The sequence below is a fragment of the Natrix helvetica genome (assembly GCF_964273705.1).
Source record: "Natrix helvetica genome assembly, chromosome: 5".
NCBI lineage: Eukaryota > Metazoa > Chordata > Lepidosauria > Squamata > Natricidae > Natrix > Natrix helvetica.
Window position 1 is genome coordinate 89,648,872 of NC_138551.1, and position 21,116 is coordinate 89,669,987.

Sequence of the window (21,116 nt, forward strand, 5' to 3'; positions counted from 1 at the left end):
CCCAGCTCCACCGCACATGCACACTTGCCTCCCGCCTGCCAGCTTGTCTTCCGGTCACTGCCACCAGAGACAGGGTACAAGTGGGGGATGAGCATATGCACGTGCAGGGATGGGGAACATGCACGGGGGGTGCTGGCATTGCATTTTGGGGGCTCACGCAGTGCCCATGTGCCCCATTTTGGACCTGGAAGGCCTCCTGCACAAATCTGGAAGCAAAAAATGGGCAGGGGGGGAGCATGCATGCGTGGGGGGAGCACGCATGGGGGCAGGGCACACAGGGGGTCATATGTGCATTGCATTATGGATGTGGGCACGTGTGCGTGCTGTCGAGGGTGGCGCATGCACTTTTGGCATGCAACGACAAAAAGGTAAGCCATCACTTCCGGTTCCGGCGGCTACGGCGACGGGCAAGCCTTTGCCCGCTCCCGCTCTCCCGGTGGGCTTCCCCCGTTCTGGGGGGGCACAGGACGCCCCGGAGGGGCGTCCTGCCGAGGGAGCGGCTCGCGGAAGGTCCTAGCATCGGCGGCGGCTGGTGGGGGCTCCTCCGCTTCGCTCTAGGCACCGGGGAGCAGTATCGGAGGGCGCGTAGGCGTCTCGCCCAATGCCGATCGGACAGCATACTTCTGAAGGAAGCAGCGGCGGTATGGTGAGAGGCTTCCTTTCTTCACTCCCTTGCTTTTTGAATTGATGGACTTTGTCAGTAATTTCAAAAGCTAAGCTTTCGGATTATTTTTGGAGGAGTGGCTGGAGGGAGGGGGATTCCCCCCCCCTTGGACAAGCGGCTTGAAAAAATTTTGCTCTCGCCTCCAGGGGAAGGAGGTGGGGGGAGAGCCCACTAATGATGCCTCACCCCAGTAAAAGTGCTTTTCATTGGACTTAGTTCCAGAACTTATTGATGATCTGAGAACTTTGTGAACTTTTAAAACTTTTTTTATGCCTCTGAGCCCAAAGCTGGCAGGGCAAGATGGCACACTTCCGTTGTCTTCATGAACTGTGAAACCTGACTCCACCTTTAAAATTCAGGCTTCCGGTCTTTGTCTCTGTGTCACCCAGAGGAATCTCTTGTGGATTGTTATTTCCTGAACTCTTTGGAGGAAAAACTTTCATCTATTGCTAGAGTGACTAAAGAAACTCCCACCTGTTTGGATCCTCTGCCTCCTGGACTCATCTGCCTGCTCTACTTCTCCAGCTGCCCAGTCTCTACACTGATTGATCTCTTTGTTTTATAAACCATGTCTCCAAAAAGACCACCCCCTGGAAAACCTGGCTTTGCTACTTCTGCACCGACATCTGCAACATCCAGTCCTGCCACACAGTCAAAGATTACAGAACTGATGCAACCTAAGAGTACAGAGATGGATTTGCAACAAATGCTCCAGCAACTCATACAGGGCCAGGAAGAAATTAAGAAACAATTAAAAGAAATGAAGGAAGAAATTAAAGAGAATCAAGCCCAAATTTATAAGAACTCACAGAGACTGGACCTTGTGGAGGGTGGGGTGTCGGAGGCGAGAGGGGGGGTAGAGGCTTTACAGAAGGGAAACAAAGAACTTGATATCCAACAAATGAAAACAGAGTTTGAGAGAATGTCCTTTTATCTTAGATTTCAAAATGTCATAGAAGCAGATGGGGAAAATATAAGGGACATTATGACCAACATTCTAGCTGAATACATACATAAAGATAAGCAGCAGATGGAATGGGAGATAGATCTGGCTTATAGAGTGAATTCAGCATATGCCAGAACACATAATGTACCCAGGGAGGTTCATATTAAATTTCTTAGGAAAAGCACAAGAGAGGAAATTCTGGGTGTACAAAGGGGGCAGACATTGACATACCATGACAGGGAGATAACCATCTTGAAGCAGATCCCCAAAAAAATTAGGGAGAAAAGGAAAAATTATTCGCAACTGGCGAATAAACTATACCAGAAGGGGGTGTGGTTTAGATGGTTGATGCCTGAAGGGATGCTGATATTCTGGGAGGAGACAAGAATCAGAATCAATACACCCATAGAGGCACAGGCCTTTATGGAAAAAAATAAAGTCCATCTAGAAAAAACAAAAGACTCTACAACGGTCATACAGGACACGGGAGGGGCCGGAGCTCTGCCAGCAGGGGGTGATGGGGCAACATCAAGAAAGCTCAGATCACAAAAATGAATAAGAAAACCACATTGTTATAAACAGACCGAAAGTAATAATGAAATTATATCTAGTCTATATATTATAATTGTATAAATTGATTGAAAATTTTCTTAGATCTAATATGCTGACTTTACATGATCTTGTATTAATATTTTATACATAGATTTATCTTATGAGTTTGGAGGGAGGGGGCGTCTGCCATACTTGCAACTGCCAAAATTTGTATACCATTCCACTTACCCTTTGCCCTATAAATGTTTTTAAAAAACCAATAAAATTTTCGGGAAAAAAAAAAAAGGTAAGCCATCACTGATATAGGTTTTCCTGCTTGAGCAGGGAGTTGGACTAGCAGACTTCCAAGGTTCCTTCCAACACTGTTATTCTATTAATAAAATAAAGCTTCCTCCCATATACTGTATCCTAAAATAGGCCACATTTTAGTGCAGCTTCAAAAAAACTGGAGCATGAATATAGCGGTCACCAGAAAAACCAGGCCATCTGCTTGTCTTAAACACCTTTCCCATCTTGAATTTCCAATGAGTTGGACAAATATTCCCAACATTTGCAGCAAGCCCAGAAAATACTGTAGGGATGATGGGAGTTGTTGCCCGTGATATCCTTTTCCCTCTAACATCACTTACTGCAACCAAGGAGTAAAGAAATTGGTTAAGTTGGTAAAGATGTTAAAAGAGATGGAGAGTGGTCAACTGATTGAGATGAACTATATGACTGCTATTTAGGCTGTTTAGGCAATGGTTGCATCTTGAATGTAATATGTCATTCAAGGCATCAGTCTCCAGGGCAGAAGATAAGGCTGGTTGACTGAAAAGAAGATTGGACTAGTAAACAGAAGTTCCGACTCCATTTCTTACTGACTCAAAAGTCAGGGTTAGATAATTTAAGATGATTTCAGAATTAACTGAACGGAATCTAGCAGAAAGGGAAATATATACAGTTCATCCTGGAGTATTATATTGATATTGGTTGAGTCTAGCCGTGGCCTTCCACCAGCAGAACAGATACTCCTTTAACCCCCCAAATGGGTTCTGGAGAATCTGGACACATGTGGGGTGTCAGGTTTCCAAAAGATGGCCTAATTAATTCATGAGCTTCAAGCCTCAAATCCAGTCATTTATTAGGAGCACCATTTCAGCAATACCCCATTGTAGTCAGATCTGACCTCATTTGAATTATGGCTGAACTTTGCCCCCGTTTCTTTCCTCCCCTCAGTCTGTGTCATAAATCACATTCTCCAACGAGGTGCATGCCTCACAAGCCTGCTGTATTAATCTGAGATCCGACTGTAGCCGAAGGTATGGGTGGAATGTGCTCCCCTCCCTTTCGTCACCATGGCAACTTTATGAGTTGACATGGGGGATCAGAAAGCCATCTGTTGCAGTAGGGGAACAACCTTAAGGGAGGATGGGAAAAGAATATTGGAATAATAGAATAACAGAATTGGAAGGGACCCTCATGGTCTTCTAATCCAATCCCGTGCTCAAGCAGAAGACCCTACATATGTAACATTGGATTAACTTTCAGATAAACACAGTTCTTCAGAAATAAATGGACAATGTAATCCCATCCATTTTACTGGATTAATCCAATATGATGTAATATCCAACATCTTCACAATGCTACCAATTATCCAGTGGGAATGTTCTCTCAACAGAGAGGAAGAACTAATTATTATACATGGTTTTGAATTTATAATCTCAATTTCTGCAGGGCAATAGGCTAGCTCTCTTGGATCACCTGAAAATTCTCACAAATCTCATGTCACTCAGATTGAAATAGCACTGTGAAAATGTTACGAAAGAGGTGTCTAATACTTATGAAAGAATTCCCGAGAAAGATAAAGAAAATATAAAAAGAAATGAGCTTTTGGACACTATTTAAAAGGAAAAAAATACTTCAAGATTTTTAAATAAAAAAGAAGGTTTATAAAGCTGGCTTATTTGATCAAGGTTAAATATATTTAACCCTTGAGAATTAGTCAATCACCTCTTTTTTGGGACAGCACCTAAAGCACTGAAAAACATTTTTCGCATCCCCCATAATCCTTCTCTTCGATAGGATAGACATACTTAGCTCCCTCAACCATTCATGGTACAGTTTAGTCTGCAGACCCTTTAGCAACATTGTTGTTCTCTGCACACTTTCCAGGGTCTCAACATATTTTTTGTATGATGGTGACCAGAACTGGAAGCAATATGTAAATGGTGGGTTTTAGGGGTGGATTAGTTCCATCTTGGATGCAGAGCAAAGGCTTAGCACAGCTATCAATGAACAGTTAAGTTAATGTACTTGAAATAAAAATAGTATTATTTTTAAGTTGCTGAAGCTAGAAAAGGCTCACTTCTATCTAATTACTGTGATTCCCCGAAAATAAGACAGGGCCTTATTTTCTTTTGACCCCCGAAATTAGTGCTTGGCCTTATTTTCGGGGGGGTCTTATTATTTTTGAGGTGTAGGAGACGGCGAGTGAGGTCACCTCATGGCTACTGCTGTGTAGAAGTAATTTTGGGAGGGCTTATTTTAGCACATGCGCACAATAGCCCAATTGGGCTTATTATCCGGGGAGGTCTTATTTTCAGGGAAACAGGGTACATCTTGAGGAGGTCAAAGGAGAAAGACTGAAACAAGAAGTTCCCTTTGCTTCTAACTGGCAACTGTGAGTGAGGACCTTAATTTTCAACTATTTCTTGCATGTACCCTGGGTAAAAAGAGATGATTCTGTCTAGGATCATGTTCTCAAACGAGTTTCACTGCAGGTGTCCCAAGAGAAATTTCTAGTTGTCTTCACTTTTGTGAGGTAAAAGTCTCAGAGGTCCAGCAGCTGGGCACTTAATGTAATATCCTTCCCCCATCACAGTCAGCTCCCTCTTTAATGGCATTTTGTAGACTTCTTAAAAACAGAATTATTTGGAAGAGTTTTTGCAATGTGATTGTTCCCATCTATTTATGTATTTCACTTATTGGTTTTGTTTTTAATTTTACTACACCTGTTAGGCATTTAAATGTATGCATACTTGAAGTTTAATTTTATTTTACTAGTAGCCGATAACCCAGTGTAGCCCGGGTTTATTTATAGGGGGAGAATGTCCGGACCAAATACAATTTCTATTGTTGAATTTTCCCTCTTACCAGAGGGAGCCCCCTTGTGGTAAGTTGCCATGGTAAGTTACCATGGCAACTCCACTGTGCTGTACAGTAGAAGCCATTTTACGGTAGAAGCCATTTAAAGGCACAACAGGCTGTATTTTAACAGAATACACTGTTATGCTGGAACATACACACACGCACACACTCGCACATATGTCTATATAAATTATATTATGGAAGATTTCAAGACATGGATTGAAAAATATTGTAAGCTGCTAGCAGGCATTTGATTACAGAGGACAACATTTATTTATTAAGTAAACAATGCAGTCTTCAACACATACACAAACACAGACCTAACTATCTGGAGAATTCTGGGAGTTGAAGTCCACACATCTTAAATTCACCAAGTTTGAAAAACACTGATCTAGACCTTAGATATAGTGAGATGAAATTTTATGAAGAATGAAGTGGAAATTTTTATTACAGTGCCATGTATACTCACAGGGTTATTAACTTGCAGCAGCTGGTGACAGCGCTCCAAGCTTCCACACTTCAGAGCTGTAGCAAAATCCTGGCACAATATTGATGGATCGTCCATACATTCTTTCTGTGACATCACAGGAGTTCCAGCAGCTGTCCACAAAGAGAAGAGAGACAATAGATGTTAGGTGTTCAACAGAAAATAGCTTTATCCAGGGATGGGATTAAAACTTTTTAGCAACCTGTTCTCTGCCCGATTGCTGGGTGGGCATGGCCTAGTTGGCTTCCTCCACCACGGTGTTGGAGGGGCGTTTCCTTGAGCCTCCAGGAGGGTGAAAACAGTTTCCCCTGGGCTCCGGAGGCCAGAAACAGGCCTTTTTCCAGACTTCTGGTACTTCCAGTAGGCTGGTTTTTTGCCCTTCCCAGGCTCTGGAGACTTTCCTCGAGCCTCCGGGGGGACAAAACATCCTCCCCCGGGGGGACAAAACATCCTCCCCCGGGTTCTGGAGGCCAGAAATGGGCCCATTTTTTGGACTTCTGGTAGGCCTGTTTTTCACTCTCCCAGAGCCTTTGCATGGGCCCTGCAATTATCTGGCATCCAAAACAGGCCACGTGGAGACTCCTGGGAGGGGAGGGGTGGGGTGGGAGGGGCAGCCCTTGTAGCTACCAGTTTGGCGAACCAGCTTAAAATTAACATCCAGTTTGCCTGAACCAGTCTGAACCGGCTGAATCCCGCCCATGGCTTTATCTCACAGTGAAACCAAGTACTATTTTCAATCATGGATTTGAGCCCTACTTGGATATAGATTTGATCCAGGACAAAAGTTTTAGAACCATAGACATGGCCTCAAACCTAATTCAGCCATGTAGGAACCACCTGGAGAAAGAAATACACAACTAATGCCCGCTTGGTAAAATGGGAATCATAACTTACCCCATAATGCAGTGTGAAGAGAACACAATAAAGAAAGAAAAGCCCAGAGGTTCTATGTAATATACAATAAATGATGATCTATAGATAAACACACACTATAAAGGCCAGCCAGTCATTTAAAGATCATGGTGGGAAAGAGGGAGGTATGCCATAAACCTTTTTAAAATCATGAATACCAATGAAACCAATATACAATAGTTTTTATTATTGTAAGCTGCCTAGATTAGCCCCCAGTAGGGGACAAATAAATAGATGGCAAATAAATTTAACAAATAAATAAATGTACTGTAAATACTGTCAGAATCCTAGCCACTAATGGACAAATATCCACTAAGGGTCAACATCAGGGATGGGTTTGCATGGGTTTGGGCAATCCTCTAGCTAGGATTCTGCCCAGTTTGGGCAAACCGATTCTGGGCAAACCCCCAAATGCCACTCCTGACTGGCCACGCCAACTCCACCCACCCCTCCTGCCCCTCCCCTCCCAGAAGTCTCCCCGTGGCCCGTTCATCATGCCAGGTAAGTGCAGGGCCCGCACAGAGGCTCATGGAGGGGGCATAAGGGCCTACCAGCCTGTTTCCGACCTCCAGAGCCTGTGGGAAACAGTTTTCGCCCTCCCAGAGGCTCGAAGAAAGCCTCCGAAGCCTGGGGAGGATGAAACCCCATCCCCCACCCCACCCTGCCGTGATGCAGGTCAACCAGGCCACGCCCACTATGGCCACACTCCCCCAGCAACAGGGTAGCGAACCCATTGATGTAATTTTTGAAGCCCATCCCTGGTCAACATTAACTGGCTTTAGGGTGTACATGTCAAGTTAGGTATTGTACTATATTATATTTTTTGGGGTCTATAAACTGTAAAAGATTTTAAATTCTTAAATCCCCTTTCAGGTATTATTTTATTTTTTTTAAATGTATGTGTGCGTCTGTGTATCTGTGTGTGTTTTATATATTGCTATTTCAAAATCAGATTATCCAGGTTACTATTTTTTCCTTTTTGTATATGAATAGCCTGAGCAAGACGTTTAGCATATTTTAACTGAAATTGTCTTTTGGCCAAAACTCTTTGTATGTAGTTTTTTTAAAATGAACCCAACATTGTCAATTTGGGTTTTGATATTATTGATATTTGAATACTAATTCTCTTGTGCTGATTAATGACCGCAGTAAAGTTACTGTGGGCAGCTACAAAGGGAAGAAATAAGGGGCATCTTATGACATCCATAAAACATACTTGCAACTCCCTTAAATGTCAGTCAATATCATTTGTCAGTCAAACCATATTTTCTGTATTATTGTCGATGCATAGTCAGCCAGATTTTTGGACTGGATGTGGCATTTTTGTCCACCTACTGAGCCTTCCCAAAAACCTGAGATAGGTAGATGCTGCTTAATAATATTAAATGTATCATCACAGGATGTAAACTCTTCAATTTTGGTCAACTTTAGGTAGAAAACATACCTAATACTCCCCCAACAACAACAACAACAACAACAACAACCTTTGAGATGAGTTGGGCTGAGAGAGAATGACTGGCCCAAAATCACCCAGCCAGCTTTCATGGCTAAAGAGGGACTAGAACTCACAATCTCCTGGTTTTCTGGCCAGCACCTAAACCACTACATCAAACTGGCTCTTTTGCTCTTTTAATTCCGGTGGAAAAAAAAAAGTTGCATCACTACAAGTGGCACCGTGAGCAGAAATGGCTTTATCCATGTATACATCTTCTTTGCATTATTACTGCAGAAATGGAAATACAGATATTTGAACAGATCTGCAAGACAATCCTTTTGCAGCTGCTTCTACAGATTAAACTGCAATCGATGGAGCCAATCAATGAGTGAAATTAACTGTCTGACACAACTAAGAAACAGATGTATGATATAAATTCTTAACACAAAATGGCTTTCAATCATGAGATGAATTACAGCTACCGGATTTGAATTGTAAAATTCCAGATCACCACTAGGTGGCAGCAAATGGTTAGTTTTCTGTATCACTTTTCTGTCATCTAGTGCTCATCTACATACTTCTAGCTCAAAAGACCATAATGAAGATTCTCTTGGTTTCCCCTAATATCCTCATTGCAGCCCTTCTCACAAATCTTCAATAAATGGCCCATACCTTCAGAATAGATATGGAAGCAAAAAAGATTGTAAAAGTTATTGTGAGCGATTGATTCATTGATTCATCGCTGTAAGGGGTGGTATTCACTTACTTTCCTTACCAGTTTGCAAATGTGAGCACATGCGTGGGCGGTTCATTTGTATGCATGCACTCAGCCTTCCGCGTATGTGGTTTGGCTTGAAAACAGCATAGGATGGCATAGAGCCAGGGCAGGCCCACCTGCGATTTCCACTACTGGTTCCGGCAAACCAGACCGAACTGGCTGAATACCACCTCTGATTGCTGTCATCATCATTCATTGTCATAGTTGGATACAACTCTGTGGTGTTGAAGTAGGTTCTTGCAACATATTGCAAAATATTTCCTATGAAGGAGCTTCTCTCTAGATTCAGTTTCACAATTTCTACTAATAATGATAAGAGTATAACCACAAGAAGTGGAAAGACCAAAAGAGATAGTCGGCAGGTGTGCATTTATATTGGAATTATATATACCAATGTGTGGTTTCCTACAGTGTGGGAATCAGCTGAATCATCATTTTTATTTCCAAAATTCTGCAGGTTTTATATCCTACTCAGTGGTGGGTTTCAAAAATTTTTAGAACCTCTTCTGTGGGTGTGGCCTGCTTTGCGGGAGTGGCTTGCCGGCTATGTGACCAGGTGGGAGTGGCTTGCCAGCCATGTGACTGGGTGGGCGTGGCCAACTTGTAAAACGTGGTGAAACTCACTTAGCAACGCTCTTGCTTAGCAACCAAAATGTTGGCTCAGAAACTTTGGCATTTGAAGCACGCAGGTCTTAAAGCTGTCAAGTTACAAGACCTTTCCACTCCTAACCCTTTAGGAAAAAAAACCCAGGGGTGTTCAAACTTGAAAGCTTTAAGACTTGTGGACTTCAACTCCCAGAATTCCTCCTCTCGCTCTTCATCTTGATGATGTGCGGACGGGCGGGGGGAGTGAGCTGGAACCGGTTCTAAACGGCACTGTAGATTTGTGGAACCTCTTCTATAGAAGAGGTCAGAACTGGCAGGAACCCACCCCTGATGCTACTCGAGTTAGACATTTCTATAATAATGTACAATGTGATCGCTATCTTTTCAGCTCAAACACTGTGAGATGCTGATGCAAATACTGTATTTAGAACCTGTAAAAACTAAGATGCGAGGGTTTTTTTGTTACTAATATAAGACAGAATAAGAACAGCTGCGACAGCTGTTACTAGTATCTTGACAACTCAACCTTTCCTGGGAAGGTAAGTGAATTTTCTGCTCTGGTGTACTGTTTCCCAAACAGCATCCTCACTGAAGTTTGTTCCTGTACCCATCTATGGAAGGGAAGGGGAGACGAGGGGAGAGAAGGAAAGGGAAAGGAGGAAAGGGGAGGGAATTGAGGCAGGGAAGGAAAGGAAAGGGGAAAGAATGAGGGAGAGAGGCAGGAATAGGCTTCAAAAATTGCAGCCATGGGTTAGCTGCCCTGCTGATGAGTGGGAGTGGCCATAGTTGGCAAGGCCTAGTCGGACTCCTACACCATGGTGGGGTGGGGGAGTTTTTCGCCCTCCCCAGGTTCCGGAGGCTTTTCTCGAGCCTCTGGGAGGGCGAAAACTATTTCCCCCAGGCTCCGGAGGCTCTCTGAAGGCCAGAAAAAGGCTTATTTCCAGACTTCCGAAACCTCCGGTAGGCCCGTTTCCCCCCTCCCTGAGCCTCTACGCGGCATGATGTACGGGCCACATGGAGACTTCTGGGAAGGCTGGGGAGGAGTTGGAGGGGATGGGTGGGATGGGTGTGGCCAGCCAGTGGTGGCATTTGAGGGTTCACCAAACTGGGCAGAATCCTAGCTAAAGGATCAACCAAACCCCTGCAAACCCCCAGCAACCCACCTTGGAGAGGAGGGGGAGAGGGGAAGAGGGGGAAGGGAGAAGGACAATGTCTAATGCTGACTGCCAGCTTCCCACAAAAAATCTCAATGGGGAAGCCAACTGGAAGTTAGAAGTCACTTCCGTTCATGGTGATTCTGTTTATTTAGATAAGGAAATACTGTATCTCTGAAGCCATGACTCAATGGGTCATGGGTGGCCTAATAAATATTAAAAGAGGATGTTCCATTGAACAAATAACTAAATTTGATGATAAGTAACCTGCTCTGCAGCTTATAAAGATATGCTACAACTGTACATCAACTTTTGGAAAATGCTGACACCAGAAAAGCACAAACAAGATTTTCAGGCTCTAATTATATTTCAGTCTCTTATGAATTGATGCATACTGTACATTATGGCAAAACCTTTGCACAGTATGACTCCTTTCCTCTGCTGGCAGTTCTCCAAATTAGAATTTTGGCATTATCATCCATATAACAAGAGGGTGGTGGAAGAAGTTTTAAGAAAATACATTAAAACATAATTAAATGATGTTTCATTATATTTAGCAAGTACAGAATACTGGTTTTGATGGGGAAGGGAGTAACAGATAGGATGAATCCATATCCTTACTAGATGATTTGATTTGGGCCTACATGTCTCATTTTATTATCAAGGTAGGGCAAATGCAGAATTCTTTTTGTGATTTTGAAAGAACAGAAATGTCCCGGTTGGGACAATGTTCATTCATATCAAACATGGTGAGATTAAAATCATTTCAGAGAAGTATATTATGGAACAGGATTGTTTTGGGAGCAGTTAATGGCCTTGTTGTGGTCCGTCGACGGCCTGTGGAGCTGGCAGCAGTTTTGGACAGAGAGGAGGTTAAGGAGGAACATGGGCCAGTCCTGGAGTCTGGGGAAGGCTTGGACGAGGGCTCTGTGTTGGAGGCAGAGATGGGGCCATTTGGGAGTTACATGCTGCTTCCAGAGCCTCCAGAGTCGGACATCAGTGAGGCAGAGAAACAGGCTCCCCTTTTCCCCAGGGCACACATGCACAGAGCTGCCAGAAGGCAAGAACAGTGAAGACAGAAGGGACAACTCGGAAGTAAGGCTTGGAGGTGATTGGCCCCTCCCATAGGACATAAAGGAGGAACAAAGGCACATAAGCCTTTGCATAAAGCAACTTGGTTCATGCTGGTCAGTATACCTCCTGAAGCTCCATTTTGACTCTTTGCTCCATGTGGTCTTGCCAAGCTAATTGCCAATTAAGTCTTTGGCAGCCTTTCAAGGAAGATAAAGGTGGGTGCTTATCAGCCTTATACCGAAAGACTTTGGCAGCCTACTGTAGGACTCTTTACAACTATTTGGGACTCATTATGGACTGTGAATGAACATAATTCACAGCCTTTGAAATAAAAAGAAGGTATTGGGGACTAAGCATGTGCTTTTTACTGTATCGGGAAACCTAGGTCAGAACAGGCCTTTTCAAGAGGCACTTGTGTAACTTGCACCTTTTATGCCAGGCTAAAACAGGTTTAACAACAAAACATTAGTTACTTCAGATCCTTAAGTACCCCCAGGACAAATATTAACTTAATTAAATAAATTCCAGCAATACCTTCTGTTTCGTGAATAAAGAACCCTCTTGTACATTAAGCACTAGTTTAACATTGAAAGGGCATGGTTAAAAGTACTTGAAAAAAATGTTGAACTTCTCTGAGCACATATAAACTCTTTGGGAACTTACACATAAAATAATAAACTTTAAATCATTCTATGAGGACACACACACACACACTTATTACAGGCTAAAGCAGGTTGAAAATACGTATGTCCAAGGATGACAAAGGATTGGTTTGGCATAGCACAGCTTTCATACAACCAATTAATTAATATGTTTTCAAAGCTTATAAAATAAATTGCTTAACTATGTTTATCTGAAGCCTATTTTGAAATATATATTTGATGTTTGACAGAAGAGTAGATCTTCTCTAAGCGCTAACATATTTGTCCAACATCTTCATACAATGTTTTCCCCAAAATAAGACAGGGTCTTATTTTCTTTTGACCCTGAAATAAGCTCTTGGACTTATTTTCAGGGAGCTCTTGTTATTTTTGAGGTGCAGGAGACGACGAACGTCATCACCTCATGGCTGCTGCTGCGTTGCAATATTTTTGGGGAGGGCTTATTTTATGCATGTGCTCAAAAGCCCGATTGGGCTTATTATCTGGGGAGCTCTTATTTTTGGGGAAACATGGTATTAATACACATTTTCTTGAGATTTGCATCTGTAAAATCATGTCTCAGTGCCTGAAATATCCAATAATATTTTCTGATACTTTTCAGAGATCGCTCTGTATAATCACTCTACATGAACATTGAACAAGGAATTAATTAACTCATGTTATTGCCTCTCCTATTATCCTAACATAGCCTCCTTGTATTAACCTAATATCCTTCTACAGTCTCTCTCTATTATCTTAAATCTGGGGTAGTTAGAATAAGAAATATAAATTATTTTCTACCTCATTATCCATTTGTTTCTTCATCTCAAAATCTTTTTTTCGTTGATGAAATGCTTTTCCCTTGAATATTTCCCTACATAATTCACTACCCTACTTATCTGTACTTATGTGTAGGTGTTGTGTTCTCTGTCATAACACCCCAAATCTCTTTTCTCTCTATAAAGTCTCAACAGTCTGAATGATTGAGACATAAGTTGCTTTACACCACAATCAAACTGCTTCTCTTATCTCTTTCCAGTGTGGTGTGGTTATGATCAGATTATAGTGCCCTGCTTATAAAATTAATATAGTCAGCCACAAGCTATTTAAAATAACTACATTCACACAACTGAAATTTGCTATATACAGTAATTCTGTGTATGTGTGTGTGTATACATACATACATACATACATACATACATACATACATACATACATACATACATACACATTGACAGTGGTGGGATTCAAAAAAAATTTACTACTGGTTCTGTGAGCATGGAGTGGTTAGATGCGACTTGGTGGGCATGGAGGGGAAGGATATTGCAAAATCCCCATTCCCTCCCCACTCCTGAGGGAAGGATACTGCAAAATCTGCATTCCCTCCCCACTCCTGAGGGAAGGATACTGTAAAATCCCCATTCCCTCCCCACTCCTGAGGGAAGGATACTGCAAAATCCCCATTCCCTCCCCACTCCTGAGGGAAGGATACTGCAAAATCTGCATTCCCTCCCCACTCCTGAGGGAAGGATACTGTAAAATCCCCATTCCCTCCCCACTCCTGCGGGAAGGATACTGTAAAATCCCCATTCCCTCCCCACTCCTGAGGGAAGGATACTGCAAAATCCCCATTCCCTCCCCACTCCAGGGGGAAGGATATTGCAAAATCCCCATTCCCTCCCCACTCCAGGGGGAAGGATATTGCAAAATCCCCATTCCCTCCCCACTCCTGAGGGAAGGATACTGCAAAATCTGCAATCCCTCCCCACTCCTGCGGGAAGGATACTGTAAAATCCCCATTCCCTCCCCACTCCTGAGGGAAGGATACTGCAAAATCCCCATTCCCTCCCCACTCCTGAGGGAAGGATACTGTAAAATCCCTATTCCCTCCCCACTCCTGAGGGAAGGATACTGCAAAATCCCCATTCCCTCCCCACTCCAGGGGGAAGGATATTGCAAAATCCCCATTCCCTCCCCACTCCTGAGGGAAGGATACTGCAAAATCTGCAATCCCTCCCCACTCCTGCGGGAAGGATACTGTAAAATCCCCATTCCCTCCCCACTCCTGAGGGAAGGATACTGCAAAATCCCCATTCCCTCCCCACTCCTGAGGGAAGGATACTGTAAAATCCCCATTCCCTCCCCACTCCTGAGGGAAGGATACTGTAAAATCCCCATTCCCTCCCCACTCCTGAGGGAAGGATACTGTAAAATCCCCATTCCCTCCCCACTCCAGGGGGTAGGATATTGCAAAATCCCCATTCCCTCCCCACTCCTGAGGGAAGGATACTGTAAAATCCCCATTCCCTCCCCACTCCTGAGGGAAGGATACTGTAAAATCCCCATTCCCTCCCCACTCCAGGGGGTAGGATATTGCAAAATCCCCATTCCCTCCCCACTCCTGAGGGAAGGATACTGTAAAATCCCCATTCCCTCCCCACTCCTGAGGGAAGGATACTGTAAAATCCCCATTCCCTCCCCACTCCAGGGGGTAGGATATTGCAAAATCCCCATTCCCTCCCCACTCCTGAGGGAAGGATACTGTAAAATCCCCATTCCCTCCCCACTCCAGGGGGTAGGATACTGTAAAATCCCCATTCCCTCCCTACTCCTCGGGGAAGGATACTGCCAAATCCTCATTCCCTTCCCACCCCACTAACCTGTTTTCCAGCTATCTTCTCCAGAACTGGTCAGAACAGACTGAATACCACCTCTATAACATACATACATACATACATACATACATACATACATACATACATACATACATACATACATACACTCACATGTATACACACACATACTGCATAGATAAGGAATGTAGAAACCAAGTCGTTTTTCTTTTTCTTTTTTTCCTTGCTTTTTGCTTTTTTTTTCTTTCTTTCTTGGGAAGCAGGCAGCATCTGTTTGTGTTTGATCTGTTCAATAAAAATGCTCAGAAAACATATATGGATTGTTTTGTACGCACACATACACACACTATGATATGATGTATGATATATCCCACAAACACATACACATAGTGCGGTACTAAGATTATTGCCTCTCATTGCTGAAATAAAGGCAAAATAGGAACAGAAATCTTTCTGATCCCTAAGTCTACTTCCCTGAGATATAGAAGTTTTGCTTCCAAAGCTTACTTGGGGGGTGTGAAGAGTGATTTCCAGAAATATTGCAGTTAGAAAGAAAAGGAGCGAACTTTGACATATACAGTATAAAGCAATTCCCTCTGAGTCAGCCACCCTCCTGGCGTTTCAATTAAACACAGGAGGTAAAATGGATTCCTTTCAATCTAGAAGGAAGTGAACATTAAACAGTTTACCAATTTAAGAATTGTGCAAATGTTAAAATAATTATGAGGGTTTGCCTTCTGTCCACTTAAGCATACCCGGAAAATTCACACAATGAAAAAGGAATAATTTTAATGCATTTGTTATAGGCAGGAATGTGATGCATTCTGTATTGCGATGACTTAATCATTCTCCTAAGGAGGAATCCATTTTGATGTGGTAGAACCACAGGCTATATTTTTAGCATTTTGAGAAACAAATTCCTAGGATGCATTAATTTTAAAATAAATTGCTTAACTCTGTTTATCTGAAGCCTATTTTGAAATATATATTTGATGTTTGGCAGAAGACTAGATCTTCTCTAAGTGCTAACATATTTTTCCAACATCTCCGTACCATGTTTCCCTAAAAATAAGACAGGGTCTTATTTTCTTTTGACCCCGAAATAAGCACTTGGCCTTATTTTCAGGGAGGTCTTATTATTTTTGAGGTGCAGGAGTCGGCGAGCGTGGTCACCTCATGGCTGCTGCTGCGTTGCAATATTTTCGGGGAGGGCTTATTTTGTGGGGAGGGCTTATTTTAGTGCATGTGCTCAAAAGCCCAAATCCATTTTGATGTGGTAGAATCGCAGGGTATATTTTTAGCGTTTTGAGAAACAAATTCCTAGGATGCATTAATTTTAGGATCTTTGCACCAGGGATAAAATATATACAAATAGGATCAATCCGTCAAAACCAGAAACCTGATCAAAAAAATTTGGGGGGAAGGGTTAAAAAGACTCCCCCAAAACAAGTGATTTGTTTCATCCTGATGAAGGATCAAATAAAAACTCTCAAAAGAATCCAGTTGGAAATGTGGAAGAGGAAGCAGCTGGAACTGGAGAATACCATTTCCCCCAGGAATTATGTGGATTCCATTCATCTTGCTCCAGCAGTTCATTATTAGTTGAGAGCAGGGATGAAATTCATCAGGTTCTGACAGGTTCTGGAGAACCAGTAGCGGAAATTTTGAGTAGTTCGGAGAACCGACAAATGCCATCTCTGGCCCCAGAGTGGGGCGGGAATGGAGATTTCGCAATGTCCTTCCCCCAGAAGTGGGGAGAGAATGGGGATTTTTCGTATCCTTCCCTTGCCACACCCACCAAGCCACACCCACAGAACTAATAGCAAAAAAAATTGAATTTTCCCACAGATTGAGAGAAGCTCACATCCTACCACTTGGGCCACTGTGTTCCTGAGATTACCTTTTCCTCCATTTTGTGTCATTGCATGACACACCCATCTTGGAAGAAAGAAGAAAAGGACTCCTAAAATCAGAATGCAGGGCTCAAAAGACTAATGAGAGTATGCTGATTTTTTAAGAACAAGCCGTTTTTTCGTCATCTATGTCTGCTGAAAACCTAAGCATAATAGGTTTAGCAAAGTTAGCACAGTGGTTCACCATTGGTGACCTATTTTCTCACCTCATCTTTAATGAATAAGGTGAACAAACAGCTCATCGGAGTGTCGTATGTCTTCTTGCTTCACAGAGAAATGAACGTTTGGATTATCCATAATTTTCTAGGTTAGAACATAATTTACTTGGTCCACACCCTCCTTTCATCTCCCCGTTTACAAAAAGCAAGCAAGTTGCATATTTGAAGCATATTTAGGCCTAATTAATTTCAATTCCATATAAATCATCAGAACGGAGATGTGTCAACAGAATACAGCATGTACAACATTGTACTGGGTATATAGGAGGGAAAGGATTTTCTTCTTTTGCCCTTGCCAAGCTGCATATTTGAAGCATAGATTATAATATGTAAGTAGTGTCGGAAGAAATATCCTTCTGGGTTCAGTTCCAAGTGGGGGAAAAGACACTGGATTCATGGAAGTTGCTTGGAAAGAAGGTTTATTGATGATGGACAGGACCACATGGTTTGAGGTCCTGGGGAAAAAGGGCAGAGATGTGGAGAGTGCCCTGGTTTTATGCCCTCTCTGGGCTTTTGAATTTGAGCTTGTATTCTGATTGGTTGTCAGACTCCCATTAAGCCATGCAGGGGCAACTATGTAGGCTGTCCTGAGTCCCAGGCTTGGTTGAGCCTTGCTGGGTGATGATGTAATGAAAGGGTTTGGGGCAATTCCTATTATGGCTCTGCCTGAAGGAGGTAGATCTTTGTTATGTAGAATAGACTGGTTCAGGCCTTAATGGCCCATTGACAAAGGTGGGGGGTTGAATTTCTGCCTCTCTTTTAGGGAAAAATATTCTGCTGTTTTTAATATTTCATAAATATCTAATTTTCCTAGGAGAGGGTGGGTGCTAACTCCCTACAGTGGGTAATAAATATGAATAATAACAGGACAAAGATCTCAAATAATTCAAAATCATTTTTTACTGGAGAAGTTCCATGTTGTTTTGAGTTGATGTAGAGTGGCTAGTCAATAAATCTGCTTTATTCTTTAAAAATACTCATCTGAATTTTTTCCAGTGGCTAATTTGAATGACTGGATTTTCTTTTATTGGTATAACTATGCTATTTAATAAGAGTTTATCTAGGACATACTCCCCACCAGAAAGTGGTTCAGGCACATAACAAATTAGCTAGTAAAAACACAAACATATGATCTTAGTCAAAAAGGTCAAGAGATGTCCAATTAAATTTCCTTAGGGATATTATAGGTGTCCCAAGATGCATGGCCAATACAACCCTAAGGCTAAAAACATTGAGACTCAAGCTTAGCGCAGAACACTAAACCCCAGTGGTTTACGATCGCTGTAATTACTAGAAAAATATAAAGATACTTGGCAATTAACCTGCAAGAAAAAGATTAATATCTGTAGAAGCTCAATTGGATTTCTAAATGACATGGAGTTACGAGGATGCTGTGAACAGAGTCAAATCAAGGGTAGCTGACATGGGATTGCAGGATTTATCTGCTCTTTAGAAATTTTGAAGGTTGGAGCTAAGCTTGTAAACGTCTATCTGAGCGAAAGACTGAGTCAAAACTGGGGACACAGATGAGAGGCGTGACCACAGAAGAAGTGGGCTTGCTCTATGGCAGGGGTCCCCAAACCCCAGGCTGTGGCCCAATACTGGGCAGTAGCCTATTTGGAACTGGGCTGTGCGAGCGGCTGGTAAATATGCACACATGCAGTTCCACTCAGATGAGCAGTGAGCCGATTCCTCTCTCTCCCTCCTCAGCCGGGCCACTAGGCTGCAAAAGTTGGGGATTGCTACTCTAGGGCATAGAAGAATTCCTTTCCTTCTGCAGTAGCAGAGGGCAAGTACCACAAAATATGTCTATGGAGATTCTCAGTCATCCAGGTGAAAGAAAGAAAGGAAGGGAGGAAGAAGGGAGGGAGGGAGGGAGGGAGGGAGGGAAGGAAGGAAGGAAGGAAGGAAGGAAGGAAGGAAGAGGGAAGGAGAGAGGAAGGAAAGAAGGAAAGAAAGGGAGGGAGGAAAGACAGACAGAAAGAAAGAAAGGGAGGGAAGGAAGGAAGGGACAGGAGGAGAGAAGGAAGGGAGGAAGAAGGGAGGAAGGGAAGGAAGGAATGGAGGGAGAGAAGGAAGGAAAGAAGGAAAGAAAGAAAGAGGGAAGGAAGGAAGGAAAGAGGGAGGGGAGGAAGAAGGGAGGAAGGGAGGGAAGGGTGGGAAGGAAGGGAAGAAAGAAAGAAAGAAGGAAGGAAGGAAGGAAGGAAGGAAAGAAAGAGAAAGAAAGAAAGAAAGAAAGAAGGAAGGAAGGAAGGAAGGAAGGAAAGAAAGAGAAAGAAAGAAAGAAAGAAAGAAAGAAAGAAAGAAAGAAAGAAAGAAAGAAAGAAAGAAAGAAAGAAAGAAAGAAAGTCCAGTTGCCTTTTGGGAAAGCACCTTTGAGACTACCACAAAGTATTTTCTTCTGGCGAAGGGGAAACAGGATCTATGATACACATTCTTCTAGACTGCTATTTTTATGAACAAGCCAGAGAATGGCTCCATTCTTTATTGAAGGTGAGCTCACTTCACGTTACAGCTGAGGTGGTGAGATTTTGCCCAGGGGCTATTATGCAAAAGTAGAAGAACTTTATGGACTCTAGATAGCACTAGGTCTACATAGTTAAAACCTGTCTATGTGTTTCTTATTCTTCAGTGGCACAGCTCATTATAACTCTCTTAACCTTTTAGATTAGCTTTGGTTTTTATAGATTTTGGGCTAACTTTATATGTTATTGGCTACCTATGTTGGATCTGATGTGTTATATTTTATGATCTTTATATATTCTACTGGTCAATGACTAAAATAAATAAATAAAGCCCTAGTAAAAACAGTCAAAATGACACAAAAAAACAATAAAAGCAATTTACAGTATTTTTAGCATCACAATACTTACAATAAATAATACTTGTAGAACTATAAGATGTTAGGCCCATGAACTGACTGCTATGCTATCTGATTTTATTACAGCAAGGTTTATATCTGCTACCAAACTTGATTCACTACCATTACCAATATCTGCTTCCATCAATCAATTATTAAATCAGACAAGTTTTTTAAACTTTCTCAAATGCATTCAAAGAAATTTGAGGCTGAAGTAAAGAGGGAAGAACATTCCATAAATGAGAATCAAGGCTCTATGAAGTGTGAAATGCACACAGATGGGTTGGAGCAAAACGAATTTACAATCTCAACAATTGTGCTAAGCCAATCAATCGGCCTCAACAAACCTCCTGATGTTCTTTACTATGTTAGTTGCCCAATATCATTGCGCCTAGCCCTATTGTTAAGTCCTCGAGGCTATGATACCATTGACTATCATTGCCAGCCCCTGATTGGTTGAGACGCGAGCAGCCAGCTGGCGGGAGAATGCAGCCATTCTATTGGTTCAACGTCTGACAGCTCTAGTATAAAAAGGGCTGTCAGCTGTCAAATGTTGCTGTTTGCCGGTTCGAGGTTTGCCTTACATTTTGCTGTGTTAAACTGTTAATAAAGGTTGTGTTACCTTCAACCTGCCTTGCCTCAGTTCCTGCCTGCTTCGTTCTCCCTACAGAACACTGGCAACGAGGGTGGGATTAGGACTGAGGTAAAGGAAAAGCGAAGTCACTAATAAGAGCTGCCTCAAGTCACAGGCGACGAGACGTCGCTCCAAGGCTAATTCCTCAGTTCCGTCCTTCTAAGGATGGCTAATCTATCGGCATTCACGGCATTCAGCCCGGCCACTGAAACATGACGCCTACCTCGAGCGGTTTGAGTGCTTTCTGGAGGTAAACAACTTCACCAGTTTGTCCAATGGCCGTAAAAGAGGATATTTTCTCAGTGCATGTGGCCATGAGATGTTTGGAACAGCTAGGGCTTTAGCAGCCCCTCAATCCATCCATTTGATGCCTTGGGAGACTCTTTTGGAGAAACTTAAAAATAATTACTCTCCAACTCCCTTGCGCATTGCCAGACGTTATGCTTTTAGGCAGAGGACCCAGAGAGAAGGGGAATCTGT

At 42.6% G+C, this 21,116-nt stretch overlaps 1 protein-coding gene across 1 annotated transcript in view; it reads right to left on the reverse strand.

The window, feature by feature from the left end:
- LOC309392673 (prosaposin-like) overlaps positions 1-21,116 on the reverse strand; it is a 68,973-nt gene that overhangs the window by 30,064 nt on the left and 17,793 nt on the right. The window contains exon 2 of the mRNA XM_081954101.1: positions 5,761-5,891. Within this exon, the coding sequence (XP_081810227.1) occupies positions 5,761-5,891 (131 nt within the window). The remainder of the gene's footprint in view (positions 1-5,760; positions 5,892-21,116) is intronic.